Source organism: Thalassophryne amazonica, chromosome 15 (assembly GCF_902500255.1).
Source record: "Thalassophryne amazonica chromosome 15, fThaAma1.1, whole genome shotgun sequence".
Classification (NCBI taxonomy): domain Eukaryota; kingdom Metazoa; phylum Chordata; class Actinopteri; order Batrachoidiformes; family Batrachoididae; genus Thalassophryne; species Thalassophryne amazonica.
In genome coordinates this window covers 44,184,322-44,198,580 of record NC_047117.1, presented here as the reverse complement: position 1 = coordinate 44,198,580, position 14,259 = coordinate 44,184,322, and the positions used below count along the sequence as shown (strand labels likewise).

Genomic DNA, 14,259 nt, shown 5'->3' with positions numbered 1-14,259 from the left:
CATACAGAGCAAAAAGATGGGAATAAAAAGAAACACTGGGTGCATCATGGGAAACCCCCCAGCAGTCTAAGTCTATAGCAGCATAACTAAGGGATGGTTCAGGGTCACCTGATCCAGCCCTAACTATAAGCTTTTTCAAAAAGGAAAGTTTTAAGCTTTATCTTAAAAGTAGAGAGGGTGTCTGTCTCCCTAATCCGAATTGGGAGCTGGTTCCACAGGAGTGGAACCTGAAAGCTGAAGGCTCTGCCTCCTATTCTACTCTTACAAACCCTAGGAACTACAAGTAAGCCTGCAGTCTGAGAGCGAAGCGCTCTATTGGGGTGATATGGTACTATGAGGTCCCTAAGATAAGATGGGACCTGATTATTCAAAACCTTATTTACTTTTATTTATTTATTAGTTTATTTGACAGGGACAATACAATCAGACATAGCTACAAATCAAAGCTTGTAGCTGATGTGATATAGTATAGCAACAAGTGCTAATTTACAACTCCCGTCCCCGGTTAGGCTTTTCTACTCTAACACGACCTAAAAAACATCTTAATTTACATAAAATCAAATCAATTTTATTTATATAGCACCAAATCACAACAAACAGTTGCCCCAAGGCGCTTCATATTGTAAGGCAAGCCATACAATAATTACGGAAAAACCCCAACGGTCAAAACGACCCCCTGTGAGCAAGCACTTGGCGACAGTGGGAAGGAAAAACTCCCTTTAACAGGAAGAAACCTCCAGCAGAACCAGGCTCAGGGAGGGGCAGTCTTCTGCTGGGACTGGTTGGGGCTGAGGGAGAGAACCAGGAAAAAGACATGCTGTGGAGGGGAGCAGAGATCAATCACTAATGATTAAATGCAGAGTGGTGCATACAGAGCAAAAAGAGAAAGAAACACTCAGTGCATCATGGGAACCCCCCAGCAGTCTAAGTCTATAGCAGCATAACTAAGGGATGGTTCAGGGTCACCTGATCCAGCCCTAACTATAAGCTTTAGCAAAAAGGAAAGTTTTAAGCCTAATCTTAAAAGTAGAGAGGGTGTCTGTCTCCCTGATCTGAATTGGGAACTGGTTCCACAGGAGAGGAGCCTAAAAGCTGAAGGCTCTGCCTCCCATTCTACTCTTACAAAACCTAGGAACTACAAGTAAGCCTGCAGTCTGAGAGCGAAGCGCTCTATTGGGGTGATATGGTACTATGAGGCCCCTAAGATAAGATGGGACCTGATTATTCAAAACCTTATAAGTAAGAAGAAGAATTTTAAATTCTATTCTGGAATTAACAGGAGCCAATGAAGAGAGGCCAATATGGGTGAAATATGCTCTCTCCTTCTAGTCCCTGTCAGCACTCTAGCTGCAGCATTTTGAATTAACTGAAGGCTTTTCAGGGAACTTTTAGGACAACCTGATAATAATGAATTACAATAGTCCAGCCTAGAGGAAATAAATGCATGAATTAGTTTTTCAGCATCACTCTGAGACAAGACCTTTCTAATTTTAGAGATATTGCGCAAATGCAAAAAAGCAGTCCTACATATTTGTTTAATATGCACTTTGAATGACATATCCTGATCAAAATGACTCCAAGATTTCTCACAGTATTACTAGAGGTCAGGGTAATGCCATCCAGAGTAAGGATCTGGTTAGACACCATGTTTCTAAGATGTGTGGGGCCAAGTACAATAACTTCAGTTTATCTGAGTTTAAAAGCAGGAAATTAGAGGTCATCCATGTCTTTATGTCTGTAAGACAATCCTGCAGTTTAACTAATTGGTGTGTGTCCTCTGGCTTCATGGATAGATAAAGCTGGGTATCATCTGCGTAACAATGAAAATTTAAGCAATGCCGTCTAATAATACTGCCTAAGGGAGGCATGTATAAAGTGAATAAAATTGGTCCTAGCACAGAACCTTGTGGAACTCCATAATTAACCTTAGTCTCTGAAGAAGATTCCCCATTTACATGAACAAATTGTAATCTATTAGATAAATATGATTCAAACCACCGCAGCACAGTGCCTTTAATACCTATGGCATGCTCTAATCTCTGTAATAAAATTGTATGGTCAACAGTATCAAAAGCAGCACTGAGGTCTAACAGAACAAGCACAGAGATGAGTCCACTGTCTGAGGCCATAAGAAGATCATTTGTAACCTTCACTAATGCTGTTTCTGTACTATGATGAATTCTAAAACCTGACTGAAACTCTTCAAATAGACCATTCCTCTGCAGATGATCATTTAGCTGTTTTACAACTACCCTTTCAAGAATTTTTGAGAGAAAAGGAAGGTTGGAGATTGGTCTATAATTAGCTAAGATAGCTGGGTCAAGTGATGACTTTTTAAGTAATGGTTTAATTACTGCCACCTTAAAAGCCTGTGGTACATAGCCAACTAATAAAGATAGATTGATCATATTTAAGATCGAAGCATTAATTAATGGTAGGGCTTCCTTGAGCAGCCTGGTAGGAATGGGGTCTAATAGACATGTTGATGGTTTGGATGAAGTAACTAATGAAAATAACTCAGACAGAACAATCTGAGAGAAAGAGTCTAACCAAATACCGGCATCACTGAAAGCAGCCAAAGATAACGATACGTCTTTGGGATGGTTATGAGTAATTTTTTCTCTAATAGTTAAAATTTTATTAGCAAAGAAAGTCATGAAGTCATTACAAGTTAAAGTTAAAGGAATACTCGGCTCAATAGATCTCTGACTCTTTGTCAGCCTGGCTACAGTGCTGAAAAGAAACCTGGGGTTGTTCTTATTTTCTTCAATTAGTGATGAGTAGTAAGATGTCCTAGCTTTACGGAGGGCTTTTTTATAGAGCAACAGACTCTTTTTCCAGGCTAAGTGAAGATCTTCTAAATTAGTGAGACGCCATTTCCTCTCCAACCTACAGGTTATCTGCTTTAAGCTGCGAGTTTGTGAGTTATACCACGGAGTCAGGCACTTCTGATTTAAAGCTCTCTTTTTCAGAGGAGCTACAGCATTCAAAGTTGTCTTCAATGAGGATGTAAAACTATTGATGAGATACTCTATCTCACTTACAGAGTTTAGCTAGCTGCTCTGCACTGTATTGGTATATGGCATTAGAGAACATAAGGAAGGAATCATATCCTTAAACCTAGTTACAGCGCTTTCTGAAAGACTTTTAGTGTAATGAAACTTATTCCCCACTGCTGGGTAGTCCATCAGAGTAAATGTAAATGTTATTAAGAAATGATCAGACAGAAGGGAGTTTTCAGGGAATACTGTTAAGTCTTCAATTTCTATGCCATATGTCAGAACAAGATCTAAAGTGTGGCTAAGGTGGTGGGTGGGCTCATTTACATTTTGAGCGAAGCCAACTGAGTCTAATAATAGATTAAATGCAGTGTTGAGGCTGTCATTCTCAGCATCTATGTGGATGTTAAAATCACACACTATAATTATCTTATCTGAACTAAGCACTAAGTCAGACAAAAGGTCTGAAAAATCACAAAGAAACTCACAGTAACGACCAGGTGGACGATAGATAATAACAAATAAAACTGGTTTTTGAGACTTCCAGTTGGGATGGACAAGACTAAGAGTCAAGCTTTCAAATGAATTAAAGCTCTGTCTGGGTCTTTGATTAATTAATAAGCTGGAGTGGAAGATTGCTGCTACTCCTCCTCCTCGACCTGTGCTTCCAGCATTTTGACAGTTAGTGTGACTCGGGGGTGTTGACTCATTTAAACTAACATATTCATCCTGCTGTAACCAGGATTCTGTAAGGCAGAATAAATCAATACGTTGATCAATTATTATATCATTTACTAACAGGGACTTAGAATAGAGAGACCTAATGTTTTATAGACCACATTTAACTGTTTTAGTCTGTGGTGCAGTTGAAGGTGCTATATTATTTTTTCTTTTTGAATTTTTATGCTTAAATAGATTTTTGCTGGTTATTGGTGGTCTGGGAGCAGGCACCGTCTCTACGGGGATGGGGTATTGGGGGGATGACAGGGGGAGAGAAGCTGCAGAGAGGTGTGTAAGACTACAACTCTGCTTCCTGGTCCCAACCCTGGATAGTCACGATTTGGAGGGTTTAATAAAACTGGCCAGATTTCTAGAGATGAGAGCTGCTCCATCCAAAGTGGGATGGATGCCGTCTCTCCTAACAAGACCAGGTTTTCCCCAGAAACTTTGCCAATTATCTATGAAGCCCACCTCATTTTTTGGACACCACTCAGACAGCCAGCAATTCAAGGAGAACATGCGGCTAAACATGTCACTCCCAGTCCGATTGGGGAGGGGCCCAGAGAAAACTACAGAGTCTGACATTGTTTTTGCAAAGTTACACACCGATTCAATATTAATTTTAGTGACCTCCGATTGGCGTAACCGGGTGTCATTACTGCCGCCGTGAATTACAATCTTACCAAATTTACGCTTAGCCTTAGCCAGTTTCAAATTTCCTTCAGTGTCGCCTGCTCTGGCCCCCGGAAGACATTTGACTATGGTTGCTGGTGTCGCTAACTTCACATTTCTCAAAACGGAGTCGCCAATAACCAAAGTTTGATCCTCGGCGGGTGTGTCGCCGAGTGGGGAAAAATGTTTAGAAATGTCAATGGGTTGGTGGTGTACGTTGGGCTTCTGTTTAGAACTATGCTTCTCCCTCACAGTCACCCAGCCCGCCTACTTTCCCGGCTGCTTGGGATCTGCTGGGGGACAGCTAACGGTGGCTAAGCTACCTTGGTCCGCACCAACTACAAGGGCCTGGCTAGCTGTAGGATTTTCCAAGGTTCGGAGCCGAGTCTCCAATTCGCCCAGCCTGGCCTCCAAATCTACGAACATGCTACACTTATTACAAGTACCGTTACTGCTAAAGGAGGCCGAGGAATAACTAAACATTTCACACCCAGAGCAGAAAAGTGCGGGAGAGACAGGAGAACCCGCCATGTTAAACCAGCTAAGAGCTAATAGCTGCGCTAAGTTAGCTGATTCCTAAAAACACACAGTGAGGAATGTGAAAATAATTTAGAGGTGATTCAGCAGAGAGGGTGCTTTGGTTAAGGCACGTGAAGATTACACTGTGAAATAAATCGTTATCTAATTATCTAGATCAATCTAACTACGCAGATTAAACAGCTAACAGATACAGCAAAACACCGCTGTGCTCCGGAACAGGAAGTGATACAATATCGCAGTGAGAGCCAAGCACCAGTAGAGTGCAGTCTGACAACACAAAGAAGCAGCCTTCCAATGTATGATTTTTTTTAAATAATTTATTTGTATGTTACTGCTGCAAATAAGTATTTCAACACCTGTGAAAATCAATGTTAATATTTGGTACAGTAGCCTTTGTTTGCAATTACAGAGGTCAGATGTTTCCTGTAGTTTTTCACCAGGTTTGCACACACAGCAGTAGGGATTTTAGCCTATTCCTCCACACAGATCTTTTCTACATCAGCCAAGTTACTGGGCTGTCACTGAGAAACACAGAGTTTGACCTCCCTCCAAAGATTTTCTATTGGTTTTAGGTCTGGAGACTGGCTAGGCCACTCCAGATCCTTGATATGCTTCTTATGGAGCCACTCTTTGGTTATCATGTCTGTGTGCTTCGGGTCATTGTCATGTTGGAAGACCCATCCACGACCCATCTTCAATGCTCTAACTGAGGGAAGGAGATTCTTCCCCAAAATCTCGCAATACATGCCCCCGGTCATCTTCTCCTTAATACAGTGCAGTCGTCCTGTCCCATGTGCACAAAAACACCCCCAAAGCATGATGCTTCCACCCCCATGCTTCACAGTAGGGACAGTGTTTTTGGGATGGTACTCAACCTTCTTCTTCCTCCAAACACGGCAAGTGGAATTAAGACCAAAAAGTTCTATTTTGGTCTCATCTGACCACATACCTTTCTTCCATGACTCCTCTGGATCATCCAAATGGTCATGGGCAAACTTAAGATGGGTCTGGACGTGTGCTTCCATGCCATGCATGATTTTAACCCATGATGTCTTAGTGTATTACCCAGATTTTTTTTTTTTTAGATTATATCTCTCACAGTGGACATGCACCTAAGATGAAAATTTCAGACCCCTACATGATTTCTAAGTGGGAGAACTTGCAAAATCGCAGGGTGTTCAAATACTTATTTTCCTCACTGTATATGGCACTGTGCGTGCGTCAGAGGCTCGGTGCAGCGCCCAGCAACGCAGCTGAACCGGGATGTCACCACTGTAACGCAGGTATTATTACATGTTACGTAGGTATTATTACACCTTCAGCTCCCAAGTCTGTAGCAGGTTTGATGTGGAAATGTTTGCCCAGCACATGATGACATAATCTTGTAACTCACCTCCGATACCCCGAGTTCCACAGCGCAGACAGCTGGTCCCTTTCACCCAGCTGCGCTGTGTGTGTTGTGTGTTGGGGGGTTTGGCTGGATGTTTTTGTGTTGTTTTCTTTTCTTTGCTCTCCAGGTGGTATGCAAACTGGTTTTTGTCTGTGGAGACGGTGCTGGCAGAAGAGTCCTTCACCCTCATCAGCATTATTAGCTGCACCTGTGGAGGATGTTCACGTGCAGGCCTTCTGACTCGCAGCACCTGTGGATGATGCTCACGTGTAAACTTAAAGACTTTCAGCTGAAGCAGATAATGAGATGGCGTTCTGCATTTAAGCCATGAGTGGTTCAAGCTGAATTGCCGGGAACTCGACCTTGTGACGTTCGTTTGTGAGACGCTGAGGACCGCGCCAGGGTTTGACACATCGTGCCTGTGAAGGAGGACGGGTGAGGGACACATGTTGTCAGCACACATCAGAGGTGATTATTGTCTGAATGATCGTTAACAGTAATTTAGCATTTTGTTACGCAGTATATTTGAACATTGATGAGAATTGTGCAGTTTGCTTCTCACTGCCGTGGCGTACGGACTGATGATCCTCCACCTGTTGTGAGAAGCTGCTCATTTACATAAAGCTTAAATTCAGACCTGAATGTGTTGCTGATAGTGTGTGCCTCTGAAAGATATTTGCTGTAGCTCTGTTGACTTACCTCACCTTTTCCATCCTTCACAGAGTCAGTTTGTCGTGTCCACCTGGGGGGTGTTTGGCGGTGAATCTGAGTCCAGAAGCGCCGAGGCTTCGATCCTTTTGGGCGCTGGGGAGCGCGCCGTCCTTCACTCCGCCAGACAAACCAAATATTTATGTTGTACACTAATTATTGCACTGGAGGGGAAATAAAATCGTTTTGTTTGTGGAACCGCTTTCTGGTTATTTAGCGCTGGGTTCGGTCAGACGTTGGTCCGCTCCTCAACCTGCGTCTGCACATAACAGTAGTTCCCGGCCATTCCAAAATGGACCCAGCGGCAGAAGCGGTTCTGTTTGCCGAAAGAGTTCAAGAACACTTGGAGAAAATATGGGAGCAATTACAGCATCTCGCAAACCAAATTAAACAAACAGATGCCCGCGTTACGGAGCTTGCAGCGCAAGCCGTTCCGCTTCCTGCTGCTCCAGCTGCGGCACCATCGATACCGGTGCAGATAACTCCGTCACCCAAAGATTCGGCTTCCGAACCAATCATTTGTCATCCGGAGCCTTATGCGGGAAACGTTGAAGCCTGTGCTCCGTTTTTGATGCAGTGTTCTCTGGTTTTTGCTCAGCGACCGGCTTTCTTCTCTTCTGATGGTAGTCGTGTCTCATATGTGACAAATTTGCTCCGAGGTGACGCTTTAGCTTGGGTCACTGCGTTGTGGAGTAATAACTCTCCATTGTTAGGATCCTTTAAGGATTTCTCCCGGGAGTTCCGCTTGGTTTTTGACCATCCGGTGAAAACAAATACCGTTGCCCAACGGTTGCTGAATCTCAGGCAGGGGAGGCGGAGTGCGGCAGATTATTCCGTGGATTTCCGAATTTTTTCTGCTCAGTCCGGTTGGAATGCCGCAGCTTTAAGAGGAGTGTTTGTAGATGGTTTGAACGATCCATTAAAAGACGAGCTAGCAGTCCGTCACGAACCAAAAGATTTAGATGAACTAATATCTTTGGTTATTCGTCTAGATGATCGGATAAAGGACCGTGGACGCGAGAGAGGACGGACATCAGAGCGGGTTTTTTCGTCTCGGGGCTTTCCCCGACACAGATCTGGGCTGCCTCTTCTTCGCCCCACTGAGACTCCTCCGACGGGACCTCTGGCTCCTCTTGCGGATGAGCCCATGCAGCTTGGACGAGCTGAAGCCGCCATATTGCCCCGGTCACATAAGTGTCAAGAAAGATAGTGATGACGTATCTCCAGGTGTTCTGGGACAGGCATAAAAATGGACACACACACACACAAAAAAAAAAAAAACCCTTTGTTTGTTTAGTTATTTGGGCTATTTTTTTTTTTTTTTTTTGTAAGGGGTTATAAATTGTTTGGGGATTTTTAGGCGGTTCCGGAGGAGTGAATGACTGGCAGTTCGGAGCTCGGCTGGACTCAGGTAATCGTTTGTTTTCATTATTTGGACTTAGGTATTTTCTGTTTGAGGATTGGGTCATTTTGTTTTGTTGTTTTTTATTTCCCTGCTTCCCTAACCCCAACCTCACATTGCTCTGAGACCGTTTTGTCTTTTGGGTTGTGGGGTGGTGCAGGTTGGTCACGCTGAGCGTTTCTCAGAAGACCTCTGCACCTGGGGGGGGGTTGTCAGGGGCGTTTTTTTGGGTTTGGTTAGGGCCCGGTTCCTCTCCAGCCCCGGTGGGCCTTTGACCGTTCGTCATTGGTGTTACCGGGGTGTGGTGCAGCGGGAACATACCTCAGTCGGAGTGGTGGGCCGATCTGTTGCCGTTCGCCATTTCGGTAGTTCCACCCCTCCCGATAGGCTGGTGGTATGGTCGGGTTGGGGCACCGGACGTCTTTCCCGTTTTCCGCTGCGCTTCGGGGATGGGACCGGGTTAGTTTTTCCTGTTTCCTTCCCCAGCTTAGTAGTTTTGTGCCGTTCGCCAAAATTGGGCTAACGATAGGCTCTGGGAGTGATCTGGGGTCTTTCGGGGTGCTGGGGGGGGGTAACAGGGTTTGACAGTTGTTTTATTTTGCCCCCAGGGTGTTTTAATGAAGTCCGCCGGGGGTTGTGTTTTTGTGTGGTTGTTGTTTCCTTCCAGGTTCCACCTCCAGGGTCGATGGGACGGTCCTCTGGGGGGGAATTGATTGTGGGGCCGATTAACCAAGTGTGGCCGGTTCTGGGGTTCCTGCGTTGTGGGGAGGGTGCCTCCTGGGGTTGATGGTACGGTCCTCTGGGGGGCGCTGTCCCTCCGTGTAAACCTGGGGACCTCTGTAAGATTCCGGTTTTGGTTGTTCTCTCCTGGAATTGGCGGTAAAGGTCTTCTGGGGGGGGGGGGGGCTCTGCATATTGTTCTGGGGGGGGGTTGTTTGTTATTTTTCTTTGTGAATTTATGTTTGTATTGTGTTGTTGGGGCTGTGTTGGGTTATTGCATTTGGGAGTTTTTCTTTTCTTCCCGGGGTTGGATGGGACGGTCCCCTGGGGAGGATTTGGGTGGATTTTGTGTTTTTCTTCTATGTTGGGTTGTATATGGGACTTGTTTGGGGTTTTTGTTGATGCCAGCTGGCCTTCCAGCCGCAGTGCCCTGTCCTGCCGTCTGCTTTCTGTCATGGACCCCGGAGGGAGGTGTTGTTCTCGGGCCTGGTCTGTTCGGTCACCGGGAGGCTTCCCGTTGATGGGGGGGTACTGTTGTGTGTTGGGGGGTTTGGCTGGATGTTTTTGTGTTGTTTTCTTTTCTTTGCTCTCCAGGTGGTATGCAAACTGGTTTTTGTCTGTGGAGACGGTGCTGGCAGAAGAGTCCTTCACCCTCATCAGCATTATTAGCTGCACCTGTGGAGGATGTTCACGTGCAGGCCTACTGACTCACAGCACCTGTGGATGATGCTCACGTGTAAACTTAAAGACTTTCAGCTGAAGCAGATAATGAGATGGCGTTCTGCATTTAAGCCATGAGTGGTTCAAGCTGAATTGCCGGGAACTCGACCTTGTGACGTTCGTTTGTGAGACGCTGAGGACCGCGCCAGGGTTTGACACATCGTGCCTGTGAAGGAGGACGGGTGAGGGACACATGCTGTCAGCACACATCAGAGGTGATTATTGTCTGAATGATCGTTAATAGTAATTTGGCATTTTGTTACGCAGTATATTTGAACATTGATGAGAATTGTGCAGTTTGCTTCTCACTGCCGTGGCGTACGGACTGATGATCCTCCACCTGTTGTGAGAAGCTGCTCATTTACATAAAGCTTAAATTCAGACCTGAATGTGTTGCTGATAGTGTGTGCCTCTGAAAGATATTTGCTGTAGCTCTGTTGACTTACCTCACCTTTTCCATCCTTCACAGAGTCAGTTTGTCATGTCCACCTGGGGGGTGTTTGGCGGTGAATCTGAGTCCAGAAGCGCCGATGCTTCGGTCCTTTTGGGCGCTGGAGAGCGCGCCGTCCTTCACTCCGCCAGACAAACCAAATATTTATGTTGTACACTAATTATTGCACTGGAGGGGAAATAAAATCGTTTTGTTTGTGGAACCGCTTTCTGGTTATTTAGCGCTGGGTTCGGTCAGACGTTGGTCCGCTTCTCAACCTGCGTCTGCACATAACAGTGTGCTGTCGATCAGATGACCAAAGCAGAATCCACCTTTGATATAATTAAGTCCCATGTGAAGCACCGTCCTGCACCGATAATCCAACTGCAGTTGTGTTAAGATGCATATCAAGTAAAATTACACTAAAAAACACTTTAAAAAAAGAGAAAAGAGAAAGTCCACTGGCTCTGACTGAAAGTTGCGCACATGTGGGAAGTTGGCGCACTGACAGCACAATCATCAACAGTTAGGAGTCCAGCTGTACATGTGTGCACATGGAGTGGCTGGTACAGTGTTTATGAACACATATACACACAGCTGAGCGAACATTTCGGCCACACACTCGCACACTGCTTTGATCACCTGTTCTGCACGTGTGTGCGCAGCAGCTACCTCAGCCTTTGTGAGCACACGCGCTCAGCTGAGTGGACACGCACTCATCACTCGAATCACCTGTTCTACTCATATACACGCGCGCACGCGGTCATGCGAGACGCCCACTGACGAGAGGTCAACTTAGCACTGGGACTGTGAGGATGAGCGGAGATTTGATTGAGTGGGTGAGTGATAGCTCCAATGTCTGATAGCAGACTGTGTCATCTGACTGTTGTCTGAAATATGTTTGGGCTGCATTCTGCAGGTGCGCACGAGGCAGTCTCGATGCGTTTGGGCCACACCTCTTTTTCTGCTGACTGCGTTGGATCATGTAAATATTTGCCGTGTGGGAATGGCTCCTCCACATTCTTGCTATGTGTGACGGGGGCTTAACTTTTCAATGATATCTCACATTCATCCAGTCACTCATAGTCCAATGTCAGGGTGGTGTTATGCAAGACACTGCACATTGGGTGCAACTGGGGGATTAAGGGCCTTGCTCAACAACGGCACCCTAATGATCATCCAGGTCAAATGTGTTTTATCTATACAGATTCTTGTATGTGTTATTTACTTGGGCATATTTTTCTGCCTTAATAATGCCCTTTACCTTTCAACACCAAATTAGAAAATATGGAAATGTCATGGAAAATGCCCCTCACCTCTCCACCCCCCCACAAAAAAAAAAGCAAAAAAAAAAAAAAAAAAAATCAGAGCAAAGGATTTTCAACATGCCATTTCTAAACATTTTATTTTGGATGCTTGCATATGTTGAATGATCTGTATTATAATAGCCAATTGGTAGAAACTAATCATAATTAATAAATTCATTTTTTTAAATAATTTTATTAATGAAATTTAATTTAAGAAAAGTTTATTGACAATCCAGGTAAGAAGTACATTAAAAATTTAATGCTAAAATGCGCCTATGAGAGCTGTCCAACACTTTACATCTGGAGAAAATAAGATATCTGCTGAAGGACAGTCTGTCACTGTTTCAGAACATTTGACAACCCTTTATAGACTTCTTGCAGTCTGTGTCTGTATGAATACTTAGTATATCTTTGGACTGCATTTTTACATTTTTACTTCCACATTGTTTATATTCTTGTCGTTTGTTTTTTTGTTTGTTTTTTTTGTTTCTGTTCCTATATATATATATATATATATATATATATACAAAAACGTTTGAGCTCCTGTTTTCCCTCCAATGTAGTGAGTGACGTCTGGTGAAGGCTCAAGTTCGGCACATGGTGTACCGGAAGTACCACTTGACTGCAGTTTGTAACCCTCTGTTCTGTCACATTATGTACTTTCTAATCTTTTCCAATTTGCCTTTTCAAGTTAATCATCCTCCTTTGGAGCCCTCGAGCTTCTTGATGCTCCCTCGCAAGGAGCTTAACAAAATGGGCTTTGATGAGGTAAACTGTGACATGTACAGCATAACCTCTCAGTAACCTAAGTGTGTGTATTAGTTTCTGTGTTTGTGTGTACAGGTGTTTATGATAAATCTGGAACGTCGAGCTGACCGCCGAGAGCGAATGCTAAGAACGCTGCATGAGCAGGAGATCAGCTGTAAGGTTGTTGTTGCTGTCGATGGCAAGTACGTTTTTCATCTTCATTCTCCCACCGCCTTTCTCTTCTGACAATGTGACGTAGATGGATAGTGATAGGCAGGTCGGAGAGAAACATGCCAAAATATACTTTTATGAATTAAAGGTTACCATAACTACAGTTTTAGCTTTTCTATGACTAAAATTCATCTGCATTCTCTGTGTACATTATTCATGCATTAGGTGGGTATGGATTTTAATTGACTGTTTTCCAGAACTGGGTACAGAGTTTAGATACTTTTGTGGAACTCAGTGAAATGCTCCAATATTAGTGAATATCAAATAATTCCTTGTGATTTGATACAAAATTTTGATACATAAGCCATCAATCTTATTGTCTGTAAGCAAATATAAGCCTGCTTGTACAAGATCTATGAATGCTTTTGATTGGATGGTTAACATAATATGCAAACACATTCAGGGGTTGATAGTAATTTGTCCGTTTGTCCAGTACAGCTTGAAATTCGTTAGTTAATGCTTTCTGTAAGTCGTCCATCCAGACAAGAGCTATATACTTGGTATGTTATCTTAGGCCAGTTCTTCATGTCGTCCTCCCACCTCTTTGTATTTGGAGACAACGGGATTGTAATGTTTCATTTGAGCTGTGACAGCTGCTGTTTACATCTCTAACCCTTGTGGAAAGTGGATAACATGTAAACAAATGGCGGTTCCAGTTCATACCTGAAGTCTCATCCATAATTCACACAAAGCCTCATGGGTGCAAAGAATAAGGTGGATAGACTAGACCACTTATCACCATTTTTTTCAGGAAGTGGCATTTTTGAGTTAAGATGGTATCCACACTTTTTGGATGGAATAAAGTCTCCTGAATCTTGGAAAAATGGATACCAAGCTCAGATTTAAAATTTTTCATTGGAAAAACGTACTTAGAAATGTATTCCTAAATAGGCAAAATTTCATAGTATTTCAGTGTTTGAGCTAATGCCCAATGTGATTTTATATTGCTGTCTCAGTTTTGAATATTGCTTGTTTTCACATATCAAGTTTATCATCTTTAAGAAAAGCAAAAGCAGTAGGACATGATCGATGTTTGAATGACAGTTCATAAAATATATTCTTGCTAACCAGCAAATATGCATGTTGCTGTTATGTGGTTGTTGAATAATTGTCTTTAATTCTTATTTTGGTCTAATTTGTCTTTTGGTCTAATGTTCATTGATGAGTTGGTCATAATTTAAGAAACATAACCTGGGCATCAGAATGCATGCACTGTTTGTTAGGAGTTTGTTCCTCATAAGCGGTATTTCACGCTGTTCACGCTGTTAGGTCAATAAATTACAAACATCTGTTATAACTTCTAAATGAAATGGCATAGAACATGCACAAGTGACAAATTAAGATGCTCATTGTGTTTGCTCAACATTTTAAGAGTAATATGATTTATGTCATGGTGTTCAGGAAAATACATCCTTTATCTACTGTTGTACATTTCTTGTCCATTTAGAAGCTAAAAATAAAAATGTCAGCTTGGTGTCCTATTTTTCCATGAACTGGACCATTTGAACAAGTTAAAACAATGCTCAACTTCAATTTATTTTCATTTATATAGCGCCAAATCGCATCATTTGCGCCCCGAGTCTGCTTGCCTCAAGGTGCTCACTCAAGTCAGGTCTAACCTTACCAACTCCCAAAGCAAGCACAAGCACACAGGCGACAGTTGTAAGGAAAAA

General features: G+C 43.4%; 1 protein-coding gene across 1 annotated transcript in view; it reads left to right on the top strand.

Moving 5' to 3' along the window:
• The window catches only part of LOC117526537 (procollagen galactosyltransferase 1-like), a 69,164-nt gene that overhangs the window by 38,544 nt on the left and 16,361 nt on the right, over positions 1-14,259 (top strand). Inside the window, exons 7-8 of the mRNA XM_034188599.1 lie at positions 12,300-12,376; positions 12,452-12,558. Of these exons, the coding sequence (XP_034044490.1) occupies positions 12,300-12,376; positions 12,452-12,558 (184 nt within the window). The remainder of the gene's footprint in view (positions 1-12,299; positions 12,377-12,451; positions 12,559-14,259) is intronic.